The sequence below is a fragment of the Rhinoderma darwinii genome, chromosome 11 (genome assembly GCF_050947455.1).
Source record: "Rhinoderma darwinii isolate aRhiDar2 chromosome 11, aRhiDar2.hap1, whole genome shotgun sequence".
Classification (NCBI taxonomy): Eukaryota; Metazoa; Chordata; class Amphibia; order Anura; family Rhinodermatidae; genus Rhinoderma; species Rhinoderma darwinii.
The window spans coordinates 2182241-2202463 of record NC_134697.1 but is presented as its reverse complement, the minus strand read 5'-3'; the positions used below and the strand labels follow the sequence as shown (position 1 = coordinate 2202463).

The 20223-nt window shown below is 44.5% G+C and overlaps 1 protein-coding gene across 1 annotated transcript in view; it reads right to left on the bottom strand.

Moving 5' to 3' along the window:
• GFRA1 (GDNF family receptor alpha 1) overlaps positions 1 to 17854 on the bottom strand; it is a 177158-nt gene extending 159304 nt beyond the window's left edge. The window contains exons 1-2 of the mRNA XM_075842738.1: positions 17591 to 17854; positions 7470 to 7772 (exon numbers count right to left, since the gene is read on the bottom strand). Of these exons, the coding sequence (XP_075698853.1) occupies positions 7470 to 7772; positions 17591 to 17630 (343 nt within the window). The 5' untranslated portion in view covers positions 17631 to 17854. The remainder of the gene's footprint in view (positions 1 to 7469; positions 7773 to 17590) is intronic.
• Positions 17855 to 20223: the final 2369 nt, after the last annotated feature.

The following is a 20223-nucleotide window of genomic DNA, read 5'->3' as shown; positions in this document are numbered from 1 at the left end:
CCTTATCTACAGAGGGCACTGTGGCCTTATCTACAGAGGGCACTGTGGCCTTATCTACAGAGGGCACTGTGGCCTTATCTACAGAGGGCACTGTGGCCTTATCTAGGGGTGTGTTGCATTATCCACAGAGGGCACTGCGGCAGCATCCACAGAGGGCACTACGGCAGCATCCACAGAGGGCACTGCGGCACTATCTAAAAAGGGGCTGCCCAATCTTGACATGTGTGCTAACTGAGCCGCCGGACTGCATTTAGCGACACTTAAACTGGAAAGCTGGATTGTTGAAATAAGCACGTGGAGAAATATCTCAAATTTTAAACCTAGCGCTATTATTCTAGTAATGTAGTGTTATAGTAGTTCAAATAACTAATTGATTAACAATAATTTTGTATTGTATCAAATTTGAAAGTAATGCGGCCCGTCAACTTCCCATTTTTTCTATATGCGGCCCACTTACCCGGCCGAGTTTGAGACCCCTGCTGTAGATTAAAAGGCCTAGAGCTGATGAGTATACTGGTGGTTATAGGGTCTAGAGCTGATGGAGAGTATACTGGAGGTTATAGAGGTCTAGAGCTGATGGAGAGTATACTGGAGGTTATAGAGGTCTAGAGCTGATGGAGAGTATACAGGAGGTTATAGAGGCCTAGAGCTGATGGAGAGTATACAGGAGGTTATAGAGGCCTAGAGCTGATGGAGAGTATACTGGTGGTTATAGGGTCTAGAGCTGATGGCGAGTATATTGAGGGTTATAGAGGTCTAGAGCTGATGGCGAGTATATTGGAGGTTATAGAGGTATACAGCTGGTGGAGAGTATTCTGTAGATTAAAAGGCCTAGAGCTGATGAGTATACTGGTGGTTATAGGGTCTAGGGTGGATGAGTATACTGGTGGTTATAGGGTCTAGAGCTGATGAAGAGTATACTGGAGGTTATAGAGGTCTAGAGCTGATGGAGAGTATACTGGAGGTTATAGAGGTCTAGAGCTGATGGAGAGTATACTGGAGGTTATAGCGGTCTAGAGCTGATGGAGAGTATACTGGAGGTTATAGGGTCTAGAGCTGATGGAGAGTATACTGGAGGTTATAGGGTCTAGAGCTGATGGCGAGTATATTGGAGGTTATAGAGGTCTAGAGCTGATGGAGAGTATACTGGAGGTTATAGAGGTCTAGAGCTGATGGAGAGTATACTGGAGGTTATAGAGGTCTAGAGCTGATGGAGAGTATACTGGAGGTTATAGAGGTCTAGAGCTGATGGAGAGTATACTGGAGGTTATAGAGGCCTAGAGCTGATGGAGAGTATACTGGAGGTTATAGAGGTCTAGAGCTGATGGAGAGTATACTGGAGGTTATAGAGGTCTAGAGCTGATGGAGAGTATACTGGAGGTTATAGAGGTCTAGAGCTGATGGAGAGTATACTGGAGGTTATAGAGGTCTAGAGCTGATGGAGAGTATACTGGAGGTTATAGAGGCCTAGAGCTGATGGAAAGTATACTGGGGGTTATAGGGTATACAGCTGATGGAGAGTATACTGGAGGTTGTTTGTGAAGAGGCCTAGACAGGTAGACCTCCTCTTCACACTGTGCGGATCTTTATAATTGGGATCATTGGTTTATGGCAGAGACTATGGAGGTTTCACTCACATCATGGACAGCATAGAGGAGCAAGGGAGTTATATTTCGCTGTTTCCCCCAAGGTGAGGACTTTAGGGTATATATGTGATATATATACAAATATTTAGACTCCAGAAGATTCGGTATAATGGAGTGACACCCCATTATATAGTGGGGACTGTGTGATGTTGATTTTTCGGACATATACAGTTCCCGCGGGGTTCCTCTTGGGATTTGGTGGAGGTTTCTAATGAACATTGTTTTTCTCTGTACAGACTCAAATTATACAATACGATTGATTTTCTCCGTTAATAGAACAGACACCTGGAAGTAATGGGCTGACGCGTTATGTATCTGCGTAGTCACGAAATCCATTCTAGTTCCAGACGGCCGAGCCGCAATCCTGAAGTGGTTAAGTGCGGTTGGGTTTTTATAGCTGGGGAAACATTATTTACTCCTAGTAACGGAACAGCGAGATGGGACCGCACATCTGCTGTTTATGATCCTCTTAATGTACCAACTGCAGAGGATGGGAGTGCTCATAATGCAGGAGAGCTGCTCCACTCCCTGGCAGGCACCAGCCTAGAGCCGTCAGCGGTAATAAATTACATTTACGCAGGACTAACTGGACTAGACTGGGGATTGTGCGCCCCTCACTGGGATTCAGTAAAAAGCGCCCCGTCTCCAGAAGTGCAAGTTGCAGCAAGCTCCACCTGACCGGAACGTAGGCCGCAATACAAACTCCATCCAACCTAGAGGGCAAAGTGACCCATGTGCATAAGCAATGCCCGTGACAGCCGTACAATGCCGGGAGCTGGAGGCTCGGGTCACAGTTTGTAGGGTCTCCACGCGTTTCCAAGCTCAAACTCAATACTGAAAACCGGCTTTTAGTGCAATAGATCCTGTGTTATACATACTAGATTGCAAGCTCTTTTGTCAATGGAGCACAATGTGAATAGATCTAATCTTAGCACATGATTTAATATGTAACAAAAATTAAAACCATATAAAAAGTCACAAAGCTGCTGTTTTTCGGGCTCATGCACACAGCAGAGCTGTACAGCCTCCATGCACTGACGGACAGGCTGCGGCGGACTCCACGTGTACAGAGATGTCCTCCCCTAGAAGCGATGCTTCCTCATACCTCCATACAGAGCCCAATGGGGCAGCCATGATGGACAGACACCCCCCTTACAGCTTAGCTGAGCTCCTATAATTCAGGGAGCAGTTTGTGTTTCCTCCATCAGATGATTATTCAGTGTCGAGTGTAAAAAATGACACTTTACAGGATGTAAATCTCCAGAGGAAGCGGTGTGCAGACACCGAACAAGCAGGGGATTTCAGCTCTGAAGCCTGTAGAATTGTGAGTGCAGCTCTGGAGTATAATACAGGTTGTAATGTATTTACACAGTGACTTTATGGTTTATGTAACCTAGAACATGGTGATCACAGGGGACCAGGGCTTTACAGCTGCAGGTTATAGTTTCTGGAGATAATTAGAAGTAATTACACACTTATTACTACAGGAGTGGAAGACACGACCTGGATGGCGGGTGACTATGGACATCAGCTGGGAAAAGGTCAACCTGTCCCCTCTGCCTCCCTCGCCTTCTTTGTGGGTTCTGGTGGGTAAAATCCATCTGTTCCCCGGACTCAGGACAGGCCCAGATCCTACAGATGGGCGGGAGCCGCACACGGGCAAATGAGGTCAGAGCCGAGAGGTCACGGCCTGGTTTAGTAGGACAATGGGCATCTTGATGTCAGTCAGTGATGTGTGAGGTGCAGTCACAGGGGGGGCGCCGAAAACTTCTGACATTCAGCAGCTGCCTGTAGGGTCAGAGGTCAGGCTCAGCGTCACAGCCCCCACATTACAATTTATTTTAATTGACAATGAATTTACAAAATGCAATAGTTCTGACATTTCCATTTACTGAGGGAGAAAGATCTGGCATTGCTGAGAGGTGACGCTGTAACGAGGCGGCTGCTGCAGACACTGAGCATCTTGTACGCCGCGTATCAGCCCCTCACACTACACTGTAACAGATGTCAGCTCTGTCACTACGACGAGCATCAGCCCCTCACACTACACTGTAACAGATGTCAGCTCTGTCACTACGACGAGCATCAGCCCCTCACACTACACTGTAACAGATGTCAGCTCTGTCACTACGACGAGTATCAGCCTCTCACACAACACTGTAACAGATGTCAGCTCTGTCACTATGACGAGTATCAGCCCCTCACACTACACTGTAACAGATGTCAGCACTGTCACTATGACGAGTATCAGCCCCTCACACTACACTGTAACAGATGTCAGCTCTGTCACTATGACGAGTATCAGCCCCTCACACTACACTGTAACAGATGTCAGCTGTCACTATGACGAGTATCAGCCCCTCACACTACACTGTAACAGATGTCAGCTCTGTCACTATGACGAGTATCAGCCCCTCACACTACACTGTAACAGATGTCAGCTCTGTCACTATGACGAGTATCAGCCCCTCACACTACACTGTAACAGATGTCAGCTCTGTCACTATGACGAGTATCAGCCCCTCACACTACACTGTAACAGATGTCAGCTGTCACTATGACGAGTATCAGCCCCTCACACTACACTGTAACAGATGTCAGCTCTGTCACTACGACGAGTATCAGCCTCTCACACAACACTGTAACAGATGTCAGCTCTGTCACTATGACGAGTATCAGCCCCTCACACTACACTGTAACAGATGTCAGCACTGTCACTATGACGAGTATCAGCCCCTCACACTACACTGTAACAGATGTCAGCTGTCACTATGACGAGTATCAGCCCCTCACACTACACTGTAACAGATGTCAGCTCTGTCACTATGACGAGTATCAGCCCCTCACACTACACTGTAACAGATGTCAGCTCTGTCACTATGACGAGTATCAGCCCCTCACACTACACTGTAACAGATGTCAGCTCTGTCACTATGACGAGTATCAGCCCCTCACACTACACTGTAACAGATGTCAGCTCTGTCACTACGACGAGCATCAGCCCCTCACACTACACTGTAACAGATGTCAGCACTGTCACTATGACGAGTATCAGCCCCTCACACTACACTGTAACAGATGTCAGCACTGTCACTATGACGAGTATCAGCCCCTCACACTACACTGTAACAGATGTCAGCTCTGTCACTATGACGAGCATCAGCCCCTCACACTACACTGTAACAGATGTCAGCTCTGTCACTACGACGAGCATCAGCCTCTCACACTACACTGTAACAGATGTCAGCTCTGTCACTATGACGAGTATCAGCAACGCCGGGCTACAAATGAACGGTTTGGAAATTACAGGATTATTTTTCACTATAATATGATCAGTAGGTGGCAGTAAGTTATTGCTTATATATCCTGCACCAGTTTCTTCTGAAAATACACAAATTCTTCACAAATATGAATATGAAACAAGTCGTATATAATAACATTAACAAATAATGCGAACATATGACATAAAATAACATAAAACCAGTTTCAAATGACATAAGACCAGTATATAATGACATAAGACCAGTATATAATGACATAAGACCAGTATATAATGACATAAGACCAGTATATAATGACATAAGACCAGTATATAATGACATAAGACCAGTATATAATGACATTAGACCAGTATATAATGACATAAGACCAGTATATGACATAAGGCCAGTATATAATGACATAAGGCCAGTATATAATGACATAAGACCAGTATATAATGACATAAGACCAGTATATAATGACATAAGACCAGTGTATAATGACATAAGACCAGTATATAATGACATAAGGCCAGTATATAATGACATAAGACCAGTATATAATGACATAAGACCAGTGTATAATGACATAAGGCCAGTATATAATGACATAAGACCAGTATATAATGACATAAGACCAGTATATAATGACATAAGACCAGTATATAATGACATAAGACCAGTATATAATGACATAAGACCAGTATATAATGACATAAGACCAGTATATAATGACATAAGACCAGTATATATGGGATAAGACCAGTATATAATGACATAAGACTAGTATATATGGGATATGACCAGTATATAATGACATAAGACTAGTATATATGGGATATGACCAGTATATAATGACATAAGACTAGTATATATGGGATAAGACCAGTATATCAGAAAATCTGACCAGTATATAATGACATAAGACCAGTATATAATGACATAAGACCAGTATATAATGACATAAGACCAGTATATAATGACATAAGACCAGTATATAATGACATAAGACCAGTATATAATGACATAAGACCAGTATATAATGACATAAGACCAGTATATAATGACATAAGACCAGTATATAATGACATAAGACCAGTATATAATGACATTAGACCAGTATATAATGACATAAGGCCAGTATATAATGACATAAGGCCAGTATATAATGACATAAGGCCAGTATATAATGACATAAGACCAGTATATAATGACATAAGACCAGTATATAATGACATAAGACCAGTGTATGACATAAGACCAGTATATAATGACATAAGGCCAGTATATAATGACATAAGACCAGTATATAATGACATAAGACCAGTGTATAATGACATAAGGCCAGTATATAATGACATAAGACCAGTATATAATGACATAAGACCAGTATATAATGACATAAGACCAGTATATAATGACATAAGACCAGTATATAATGACATAAGACTAGTATATATGGGATATGACCAGTATATAATGACATAAGACTAGTATATATGGGATAAGACCAGTATATAATGACATAAGACTAGTATATATGGGATATGACCAGTATATAATGACATAAGACTAGTATATATGGGATATGACCAGTATATAATGACATAAGACTAGTATATATGGGATAAGACCAGTATATCAGAAAATCTGACCAGTATTTGGTAAACGAAGTTCAGCATATAATAGCACATTACCAGCAGCGCTGATCTGGGGTCCCGCACTATTATAAGATTTATTCTGCAGGCCCCCACGCGGGTTATACAGAGCAGGTGCAGCTCCACTTCACATTATATACGCTGCTGTAATCCCTGCACTCCAAGGTCACACATATCACTGATAATCACTGGTGTAACCGCCTGAACCTCATGGGAGGAGCCTCTCGTGGGGACCAGTCCAACCCCCGAGGACCAGTATATACCAGAAGCAGCACATCCCCCTCCCTCACTGTAAACTATAATAAAGAAGGTTCTAGTTTTGTTACTCTGTTGAAACATTGTTGCAACTTCCTGTAGAACAATTAACCCTTGGTAGGTCACTTTAAATAGTTATCCAGGATTTAAAAATGGACGGCCTATTCTTTCATAGCGGCTGTGCGAGTTATTGTGCACAGTTCACTTGAATGAGACTACGTGGCAATACCCCGCAGCGCCGCTACGAAAGTGACGACACGTGAAACTAACAGAAATGAAAACTATGTAAATAATAAAGTGTTACAAGTGAAGCGGCCCCTCCAAACGGCGGATCGCCAGGGGTGCCGGGAATCGAAACCTAACCAATCTAATGTTGATCCTAGAGATGGGCCGTCAATCTTATAACCCAGGAGAACGCCTTTCATTTTTACTTTTCAAAGTTTTTCACATAAACAATCCGGGTAGGCACGAGGCAGGCGGCCATTTGTGGGCCTCACAATGAACTAATCACAACACGGAGGCGTGAGGCACCACTTGCCTCGTACCTAGTGACTTGCTAGACCAGTGCACAGTATGGCTGACTCCACCATCCGACCATTGGCTGGCGGAGGATTATTTGGCACAGTGGGCATGGCAGTAGCGGCACTTACCCTGCAGGATCTGGTACATGCTCCAGTAGATCCTCAGACAGTTCTTTTCTTTCTTCATTCCCCGTTTACAGCGGCAGTTGTACAGCGACTTTTGTTTGATCGCCTCCGTGGCGTTTTTGCACTCGTCTTTTGCCTCTAGTCCGGCCACTTTGCTGAAGTTGGTCTCTTTTCCAGCCACGCACTGGCGCAGAGTCCTGTATTTGGCGCTGCATTCCGTCTCTTTCAGGCACTGCTCGCTGGCTTTTACACAGTCCAGTCGGTCCCCAGATGGCGGCCGCCTCGACTCAGCAGACAGAACGGCATCTGCAACAGCAAAGAGAGACACAAGGTGACATAATGAGTGTGATTACTGTCCTATGGAGAGGTCCCAGCTGCTCCCGTCAGTGCAGAGTCAGCAGAAATAACGGGACGCAAATATAAAACACAAAACCGTTCCCCCACAGAAAACAATAAGACCATACTCTTCACACCGGATGACAACGCTGCATGGTGGATCCTACAGATGGAATGAAGCGATCAGGACGGCAGCGAGACATGGGGAAAATGGTATCACTGGAGGGAGAAACTGCACCGGCAAATGGTCGCTTTAAAGTGAATGTTCATCTTTTAACGCCAAGTTGCTTTTACTCCAATATTCTGTGATAATTCATTTCTTATGATGCCTCAGCAGTGGTCACAGCCTGTGTTTTCAGATGCAGAGCTCCATCAAAAGTTATACCGACATATACCAGACCCACAGAGGACAAAAAGACACTTATGTCCTCTCTCAGGCTAATAAATCCCTATGGACACATTTAGCGTGTACACCTGCGGCTTTCCCGGTCTACAAGATAAATGTACATCACAAACATGGTGTGAACAGGGCCTTATTGACTTCAATGTATGTAGTGAGATCTACTGGTGTCTGCAGGCATCAGAATGTCGTCATAACTCTATGGGAGCTGTATATATCTGTATGTAGTGAGCTCCCCCTAGTGGTGGCTGCAGGCAGCAGAATGTTATCATGTATCTCTATGGGAGCTGTATATATCTGTATGTAGTGAGCTCCCCCTAGTGGTGGCTGCAGGCAGCAGAATGTTATCATGTATCTCTATGGGAGCTGTATATATCTGTATGTAGTGAGCTCCCCCTAGTGGTGGCTGCAGGCAGCAGAATGTTATCATATAGCTCTATGAGAGCTGTATATATCTGTATGTAGTGAGCTCCCCCTAGTGGTGACTGCAGGCAGTAGAATGTTATCATGTATCTCTATGGGAGCTGTAAATATCTGTATGTAGTGAGCTCCCCCTAGTGGTGGCTGCAGGCAGCAGAATGTTATCATGTATCTCTATGGGAGCTGTAAATATCTGTATGTAGTGAGCTCCCCCTAGTGGTGGCTGCAGGCAGCAGAATGTTATCATGTATCTCTATAGGAGCTGTATATATATCTGTATGTAATGAGCTCCCCCTAGTGGTGATTGCAGGCAGCAGAATGTTATCATGGAACTCTATGGGAGCTGTATATATCTGTATGTAGTGAGCTCCCTCTAGTGGTGGCTGCAGGCAGCAGAATGTTATCATGGAACTCTATGGGAGCTGTATATATCTGTATGTAGTGAGCTCCCTCTAGTGGTGACTGCATTCAAAAGAATATTATCCTGTAACTATGTCTATGCAGGAATTTGGAGCTCTGTATCAGAAAAACAATCTCTGACCACTATAAAGATATAATAAAGAATGAATCAGCACAGAATGTTCAACCTATTAGGATTACAAAAAAACTATGGGGATTCACTAAGGCTGGTTTCACACGACCTATTTTCAGGCGTAATGGAGGCGTTTTACGCCTCGAATTAGGTCTGAAAAAACGCCTCCATTACGTCGGCAAACATCTGCCCATTACTTTCAATGGGTCTTACGATGTTCTGTGCCGACGACCTGTCATTTTACGCGTCGCTGTCAAAAGACGGCACGTAAAATAACAGCCTCGTCAAAAGAAGTGCAGGAGACTTCTATACATTATATGCGGGACACTTCTATACATTATATGCGGGACACTTCTATACATTATATGCGGGACACTTCTATACATTATATGCGGGACACTTCTATACATTATATGCGGGACACTTCTATACATTATATGCGGGACACTTCTATACATTATATGCGGGACACTTCTATACATTATATGCGGGACACTTCTATACATTATATGCGGGACACTTCTATACATTATATGCGGGACACTTCTATACATTATATGCGGGACACTTCTATACATTATATGCGGGACACTTCTATACATTATATGCGGGACACTTCTATACATTATATGCGGGACACTTCTATACATTATATGCGGGACACTTCTATACATTATATGCGGGACACTTCTATACATTATATGCGGGACACTTCTATACATTATATGCGGGACACTTGTATACATTATATGCGGGACACTTATATACATTATATGCGGGACACTTCTATACATTATATGCGGGACACTTATATACATTACATGCGGGACACTTATATACATTACATGCGGGACACTTCTATACATTATATGCGGGGCACTTATATACATTATATGCGGGACACTTATATACATTATATGCGGGACACTTATATACATTATATGCGGGACACTTCTATACATTATATGCGGGACACTTATATACATTATATGCAGGACACTTATATACATTATATGCGGGACACTTCTATACATTATATGCGGGACACTTATATACATTATATGCAGGGCACTTATATACATTATATGCGGGACACTTATATACATTATATGCGGGACACTTATACACATTATATGCGGGACACTTATACACATTATATGCTGGACACTTATATACATTATATGCGGGACACTTCTATACATTATATGCGGGACACTTATATACATTATATGCAGGGCACTTATATACATTATATGCGGGACACTTATATACATTATATGCGGGACACTTATATACATTATATGCGGGACACTTATATACATTATATGCGGGGCACTTATATACAGTATATGCGGGACACTTATATACATTATATGCGGGACACTTATATACATTATATGCGGGACGCTTCTATACATTATATGCGGGACACTTATATACATTATATGCGGGACACTTATATACATTATATGCGGGACACTTATATACATTATATGCGGGACACTTATATACATTATATGCAGGACACTTATATACATGATATGCAGGACACTTATATACATTATATGCGGGACACTTATATACATTATATGCGGGACACTTATATACATTATATGCGGGACACTTATATACATTATATGCAGGACACTTATATACATGATATGCAGGACACTTATATACATTATATGCGGGACACTTATATACATTATATGCGGGACACTTCTATACATTATATGCGGGACACTTATATACATTATATGCGGGACACTTATATACATTATATGCAGGACACTTATATACATTATATGCGGGACACTTCTTGGGACGTAATTGGAGCCGTTTTTCATTGACTTCAATGAAGAACAGCTTCAAATTACGTCCGTAAAAGACGCGGTGAAAAACGCGAGTACATGCATTTACGTCTGAAATTCAGGAGCGGTTTTCTCCTGAAAACAGCTCCGTAATTTCAGACGTAATTGCAGTTATCGTGTGCAGACACCCGGAGGTTGATTCTATTGGTTTACAATTACAATGCATTTTGCGAGCATTGACCCTTTCTTCATTGGATAATAACATTGACATTATAATTCCTGGGTCACAAACGCTTCGATATTTGTCTGAGCGCTGCGGTTCTCTGCGGTTCTCTGCTCCAGTAACTCCTGTTTCGTCCACCGATAAGAACCATATTAATCTGAGGAACATTTCCAAATCCATCAAGTGCAACCCCCATCATCCCAGATATATCTCCACCTTACACCCCCTCATGGCTGTCTTACATGTATGGATGGAACCATCAATAATAAATATGGCACAGTTGGTTTTTGTAATCAAATATTGAAAGTGGCGCTGGCCTGTGACTATTCTGCTGGTCTGTGACTATTCTGCTGGTCTGTGACTATTCTGCTGGTCTGTGACTATTCTGCTGGTCTGTGACTATTCTGCTGGTCTGTGACTATTCTGCTGGTCTGTGACTATTCTGCTGGTCTGTGACTATTCTGCTGGTCTGTGACTATTCTGCTGGTCTGTGACTATTCTGCAGGTCTGTGACTATTCTGCAGGTCTGTGACTATTCTGCTGGTCTGTGACTATTCTGCAGGTCTGTGACTATTCTGCAGGTCTGTGACTATTCTGCTGGTCTGTGACTATTCTGCTGGTCTGTGACTATTCTGCTGGTCTGTGACTATTCTGCAGGTCTGTGACTATTCTGCTGGTCTGTGACTATTCTGCTGGTCTGTGACTATTCTGCTGGTCTGTGACTATTCTGCTGGTCTGTGACTATTCTGCTGGTCTGTGACTATTCTGCTGGTCTGTGACTATTCTGCAGGTCTGTGACTATTCTGCTGGTCTGTGACTATTCTGCTGGTCTGTGACTATTCTGCAGGTCTGTGACTATTCTGCAGGTCTGTGACTATTCTGCTGGTCTGTGACTATTCTGCAGGTCTGTGACTATTCTGCTGGTCTGTGACTATTCTGCTGGTCTGTGACTATTCTGATGGTCTGTGACTATTCTGCTGGTCTGTGACTATTCTGCTGGTCTGTGACTATTCTGCTGGTCTGTGACTATTCTGCAGGTCACGGTCTGGCATGTCATACATACCACTAAGTGTTGATAAAGTTTCAGCAACAACCTACAAAGTGCCAGTCTTGTGTTTTCCTTTTCCCGTCTGATACAATGAGAAAAAATAAATCTAGGAAAGCTGGGTGACAACCAATATGAACATCATTACAGCGTCTACAGTGGTCGTCACCCAGCTTTCCTAGAACCCTAAACATCAGAATTTCCTGGCAGGGGGAATCAATACATGAATACTAGGCAGATGGCCATGGGTTTATAGGTACGATCACGTTAAAGCTCACATCTACTATTACTTTAAATTCTAAACTACATTTTTACCTGCACTGATACATTGTAACAAACTAACAGGACAGGAGAGAGATCTGTGCTGCTGTTTTCACGTCACAGGGGATTGCCTATACTGGATACAATTGTAACCAACCCTCAGCTGTAAGAAAGCTCAGGACAGGATGGGTTTTCAGCCTCTGGATATAAACAAGAAGGTTTCCATTCACTTACAGGAAGAGGAGATCTTGGGAATGGTAAGGAATTTAAACACAAAGTCTATTAGAGAATTGCAGATGAAAACCCCAAAGCTTTAATTTTGGCTCTGAATGTTGGGCTTTGTTCTTTCGGACCCCATTGATTTCACTGCAATCTTGTTTGGTACATGTGTCATATAAAGTAACTCTCATCATCCACAGTCACCGCACTGTATACCCCTGTGTGTCATCGTATGATCTCACCATATATGATGGCATCATTGTCGTGTGTTGTGCCTTCAGATGCCAAGGATTTCACACAGATTCCTGGGACTCTTATGAGTCACTGCCTGGTCATGTACAACGAGCAAAAAGGACAACTACTCCCATCATGGCTACTATACATCTGCTCTCCAATCAATTCTAGTTAAGATAGAAAATTTCCAGGGATAAATGTAAAAACCTGAAGTTTTACGTTGTAAATCACGGACAGACATCAGAGGGGAGTGTAGGATTTACACTGGGACTTGCAGATGACCCCATAGAATTCCTTATTGTTCTCTGCTAGTTCATTCAGGACTTAACTGGAGAAGATTCCTCTGATCTGAAGCCGCAACTGGACAACAAAACCCTCTGCTCACAATCTAATATTCATATCTCATATAATGTATCAACCCCCATCATCCCAAACCCCAGGATCTTACCATCTAATCTCCCTATATGACACCCATCATCCCTGTCCCAATCTCCACATCTCATACAATGTATCACTCCCATCATCCCAAGTCACAGGAAGCCAATTGACCTTAGCAGGTGTTTGTAAGAGTGGGCTGTATATCAGCGCGGGAGGAGTAATATTACAGTAAATAATATTCCCACAGCCAATAATAGGATAGATGCCATTTTCCAAAAAGTAAAAAAAAAAAAAAAAAAGACCCCAAATATTATTTGCTTGTCCTAAATAGACAGAATATTCGGTACCTGGTCTCCAGCGCCCCCTGGCTGCCACACCAGGAATTCATATGTCCACAAGTTTAAATTCATCTCCGTGGAATCAGAACAGTCATTATCACAGTGTAATAGAACGGGGGAGACGTTCAGCCTAAGATTCTGTATACGGGGGGGGGGGGGGGGGGGGCAGTGCATTGACTTATGTTCCGGAAAGATGGGAGCTCCTCCAGTACCCTATATATGGGGGGACGGGGACTACTACTGAATGTCTGCAAGACAAGATGACCCAATCACACAGACACCATATACATGATATATTGCAGATGTCATAGTGACTTGACATCTAATAGAACAGTATGAGCTGAGATCCCTTGGATACAGCCTCCTGCAGAGATAAGGACGGGGGTTTATTAGGACTGCAGCAAATAACGGGGCTCCAGCTAGAATCTGACAACAGTCTTTTCAAACGCAAATTTAACAATTGATCAGTTGTTTCCTCCATTTGATCAGAGTCTGATCTGACTGATTTACCAGTGGGGTGCTGTATCATGGAGAGACAAATTTACCAATAGTCGCCTCCACACTCACCAACAATGGTTTAACAGTCATAAGTAGCGTCCTCCATTGTCCAGAGACATTTCCCAGTGGTGTCCTCCATATTCCCAGTGTTGTCCTCCATTGTCCAGAGACATTTCCCAGTGGTGTCCTCCATATTCCCAGTGTTGTCCTCCATTGTCCAGAGACATTTCCCAGTGGTGTCCTCCATATTCCCAGTGGTGTCCTCCATTATCCAGAGACATTGCCCAGTGGTGCCCTCCATCGTCCAGAGACATTTCCCAGTGGTGTCCTCCATCATCCAGAGACATTGCCCAGTGGTGCCCTCCATCGTCCAGAGACATTGCCCAGTGGTGTCCTCCATCGTCCAGAGACATTGCCCAGTGGTGTCCTCCATCGTCCAGAGACATTGCCCAGTGGTGTCCTCCATCGTCCAGAGACATTTCCCAGTGGTGCCCTCCATATTCCCAGAGACATTTCCCAGTGGTGCCCTCCATCGTCCAGAGACATTTCCCAGTGGTGCCCTCCATTGTCCAGAGACATTTCCCAGTGGTGCCCTCCATATTCCCAGAGACATTTCCCAGTGGTGCCCTCCATCGTCCAGAGACATTTCCCAGTGGTGTCCTACAACTCCCAGTGGTGTCCTCCATCGTCGAGACATCTTCAATATTGTCAGAGACATTTCGCAGTCGTGTCCTCCATTGTCTAGAGACTTTTTTTTTTTACTAGTAGTGGCCCCCATCCTTCCCAAGTATCACTTATAAATAGTGGCATTAATAGTCCAGAGTGGTTACCAGTGGTTGTCTAGAGAATAATTGTCCATTGTTCTCCACTCTCATTCTGTAGAGTTTTTTTTATTGCCAGTGTGGTCCTCCACCGTTACAGGGCTTTCAATCTCTATTCCAGAGACCCCTCCACATGGAATGTAGCTCCAATTCTGCTCAGATCCACCTGGCAGGTCACTTACATAACATGGGTACATTCACCTTTTCTGGTCCTGGTATTTCAGGTACAACAGATCCCATTTATTAGAGGGAAAATCTATAAAGATATGGCATTATGATCAGACCTGGATCCCAGTCCTCATCACAGGACCCTATGGATCATACTGCTCATTATACACAGCAGACATATATCATTTACCTATATGTTCCCTCCCTGACCAAAGGGAAAAGGAATATTAATCAATATTGTCACCGCACATGAAGCTGGAGGCTACGAGGAGCCAGTGCACCTAAACCATGCCAGAATTCAGCACACAGCAGATGGGCACTCAATAAATAACCACCTATAGAAGGTACATGGGCCGGGGCCACAGTCACTAGAACCACCCACATACTGCCCCACCATACACAATGTCAGGAGGTGGCAGAAGTACCCAGAGGGCCCCCTGCGGGTGACTGTACTCATTACATACATTGCGCCTACAATATGCAATGAAGCAGCAGAATATTGTCATCTACCCTGTATTATGTACGTGAAGGGCACTGCCCCACGCTTAGGCCAATTACCCCCTTCCCCTCCCCCACTCCTTACAGAGAGCTGCACAGTCATTGACTTCAGAAGCCACAAAGGGCACCAGTCACTATACTAAATATAAGAAGCAAAACTTGTAACCCAATGTCCGAACCCTGCCAACTTCAGCAGCCCGCTGACTCCATGCCATGTCCAGAGCAGAAAGGAGCAGATGGCGCTGGGTAAATCCATCATTTCTTTACAAGGTCTCACTGTCTACACGATGAATACGGGGGAAAACATTTGCTGCAAATAAGTGTTGGGTTCACTCCTCCACATACACAGGTCTGGACACAGCCCCCCTTATCCTCTGCGGGGGTGGGGGGCAGTGGAGAAGCGGCAGGCTGTGGATTCTATCACAGATCAGTAGGGATCAGCGTGTGCCTGTGATACAATGTATATGAAGGGTAAATATTGACATCCCTCCCGCCGGATACAATGTAGCGACCTGCGGAACATCATCACAGCGGGGACGTCTCCTCCGACACTGGTGGGAATAAATGACAGTCCCGGGACCTGTAACCGGCAGGTGAGGCGCAGGGACCCGACAATTAAGCCCTGGCCCTTTGTTATAAATTGCAGCAGTTGTCGCACAGATTCGCTGCAGGACATTGCACCATCTGCCCCGTTTCATACATGACACAGAGTATAAACCAGATATGTATAATCTAAATACGTACATAATTAGCATGTGTATATAATGTGTATGTGCGTATAATCTACAAGCGTGTATAATAAAATATGTATATAATCTACAAGCGTGTATAATCTACATGTATATAATCTACAAGCGTGTATAATAAATATATAATCTACAAGCGGGTATAATATGTATATAATCTACAAACGGGTATAATATGTATATAATCTACAAGTGTCTATAATAAATATGTATATAATCTACATTTGTCCTGTATTATTCTGCACTGGGATTATTACTTTGTGTAACATGTATCATCTGGTCGTCTGCAGGAAGAACCTCACAACATAGAGCGCAGTACAAGACAGTTTAGAGCCACTCGAAAACGGGGCTCAACCCCAAAATACGGGACCAACATGGATAATTAACAGCAGTACTCCACCAAAACCACAATGAAACCCCAGAATCAGTGTCCCCCAACAACCCGCATCAGATAACCTGGAACAGCGATTCACAATCACAAACTCATAGTGGATTTACTGCCCCCTTCACCAGCACCCACCAAATGCCCAACAACAGGGATATCTTACACCCAGTCCCTGACCTGGATAACTTTATACAAGTATCTCCTCCACCCAGTCCCTGCCCTGATCACTCTATAAAGGTATCTTCTGCATCCAGTCCCTGTCCTAAATACTTTATACAGGGATCTCCTCCACCCAGTCCCTGTCCTAAACACCTTATACAGGGATCTCCTGCACCCAGTCCCTGTCCTGAACTTCATATACAGGAATCTCCTGCACCCAGTCCCTGCCCTGGATAACTTTATACAGGGATTTATTATTTCAGTTACTTATATAGCGCCAACATATTGGATCTCCTACACCCAGTCCCTGCCCTGGATAACTTTATACAGGGATCTCCCGCACCCAGTCCCTGTCCTGATCACTTTATACAGGGATCTCCCGCACCCAGTCCCTGTCCTGATCACTTTATACAGGGATCTCCTACACCCAGTTCCTGCCCTGGAGAAGTTTATATAGGGATCTCCTGCACCCAGTCCCTGCCCTGGATAACTTTAAACAAGGATCCCTGCACTGATCACTTTATAGCGGGATCTACTGTACCGTCCTTGTCCTGATCTCTTTATACAGGGATCCCTTGCATCCAGTCCTTCCACTCGTTCACTGGGCAAAGCATTGCCCTGACGCCCACATGTTACAGGGAAGGACACTCACCCATCAGGGGCAGCAGCAGGTACAGGGTGACTCCCAGCATGGTGCCCGCTCAGTCACAGATCCAAGACGGGCTTAGCAGGTACAAACATCCACATCCCACAAGTTCCCATCCACAGAAAGAGAAGGCAGATCCAGAGCCCAGCGGGGTCCCGGGGGCCACACAGCACTCAGCGCAGCAGTCGTTACAATCCAACCTGCAAATCCAGGAGCCAAAGAGCTGGAGCTGCAGCCGCACTGAGCGCAGCCAAGGAGTGAGACGAGCCGCCCGGACCGGGGGAGGAGACAGAGCGGGGGGGCTACAGAGGATGAGGAGGGGGACAAGTTTGGGGTGTGTGATCTCTGGACACCGGGAGAAGGGAGGAGACTGGGGGTGTCACTGAAATTGTGCGGGGCATGGTAGGACTGAAGATTGGGTGTGCATGACCTGGGATTCACTATATAAGTGGGTGTACTGTAAAATTAGGGGGAATGGGCTGTACATGACATGGGGGTCGCTGGATTACCAAAATTGGGGATGGGGTCACAGGTGGCAGCATAGAAAGACTGGCGCCAGGAGGGGTAGAGATCTGATTGTATGTATGGGGGGCACAGGAGACAGGCGTCAGTGGGTTTTATGTCCTTATGCCCCCAGGAGTAGTCATGGATGAGTAGTTGCCCCTAGCACAGATGATGAGGGTTACTGCCAGAGATCCTGGTTATTTACCATTAGTTCTGCTTTCTGATCTATCGGCAATACCCGGGGAGAATCAGTGCAGCAGGGAAGAGGTTAAACCAGCCCCGACTCCCCTACTGCTCTGGTGAAAACTGGAGCGCTACACAGTGCACCCCACCCCCAGCAGGGTTCATTATGGGGTCTGCATGGACCAGCCTTTAGTTAGTGGTGGGGGGTATACACAGACCAAGCATCATTTTATTGGGGGCAGATCAAGCCCTGATTACAGTGGAGGACTGCGCAGACCAAGCACTGGTTATAGTGGAGGACTGCACAGACCAAGCACTGGTTATAGCGGAGGACTGCACAGACCAAGCACTGATTACAGTGGAGGACTGCACAGATAAAGCACTGGTTATAGCGGGGGACTGCACAGATAAAGCACTGGTTATAGCGGGGGACTGCACAGATAAAGCACTGGTTATAGCGGAGGACTGCACAGATAAAGCACTGGTTATAGCGGAGGACTGCACAGACCAAGCACTGGTTATAGCGGAGGACTGCACAGACCAAGCACTGATTACAGTGGAGGACTGCACAGATAAAGCACTGGTTATAGCGGGGGACTGCACAGATAAAGCACTGGTTATAGCGGGGGACTGCACAGATAAAGCACTGGTTATAGCGGGGGACTGCACAGATAAAGCACTGGTTATAGCGGAGGACTGCACAGATAAAGCACTGGTTATAGCGGAGGACTGCACAGATAAAGCACTGGTTATAGCGGAGGACTGCACAGATAAAGCACTGGTTATAGCGGAGGACTGCACAGATAAAGCACTGGTTATAGTGGGGGACTGCACAGATAAAGCACTGGTTATAGCGGGGGACTGCACAGATAAAGCACTGGTTATAGCGGAGGACTGCACAGATAAAGCACTGGTTATAGTGGAGGACTGCACAGATAAATCTCTGGTTATAGTGGAGGACTGCACAGATAAAGCACTGGTTATAGTGGGGGACTGCACAGATAAAGCACTGGTTATAGTGGGGGACTGCACAGATAAAGCACTGGTTATAGTGGGGGACTGCACAGATAAAGCACTGGTTATAGTGGGGGACTGCACAGATAAAGCCCTGGTTATAGTGGGGGACTGCACAGATAAAGCACTGGTTATAGTGGAGGACTGCACAGATAAAGCACTGGTTATAGTGGGGGACTGCACAGATAAAGCACTGGTTATAGCGGAGGACTGCACAGATAAAGCACTGGTTATAGTGGGGGACTGCACCTCCTTTCTTTCTTGTTGCCTCTAACAGCTCTGTGTATCTTTTAGACTTTTCCCTATTGTTATTTTGTATATATTATAACAAATGACAGATATGGGGTTAAGCAGCATCGGAGAACAGTGCAGCACACGGCGGATACACAACAGAATGAGATCACTGCAGAGTAGATCACTAGGACTGGTGAGTAAGATCTATAGAGAACATTGAGGAATGAGGGATCATCCAGCTGGCAACATATCCATGCAGGATAAAATGAGAGCAGTTATGACTGAGGCATGGGTCTATATGTGTGTCAGCAGGACTAGTGAGTAAGAGGTCCACATAGACACAGAGCATTCATGAAGAGGTGTAACAACTGTATGCCAGCAACATTTGAGATGTATACACAGATGAGATTTTCAAATGATATATATATATATATATCTATGTCGGCATTTACAATTAATTCCTGTCGGGGTACAAGTGGTCTACACTACATATTGGTTATGGATATAATTTTAGTGTCAGGTGGCCCAATGAGTAAGAGGCTACACTAAGAAATAAGGTGCCATACAACTGCATATACGGTATATGGAGCACTGCTGAGAAAAAAGAAATGTATGGAAATATATTGAAAGAACTCAGAACTGAGGTATTGTTCAGCTGTGTGTCAGGTGGAATGATGAGTAAGAGGTCTATAGAGTTACTGTAC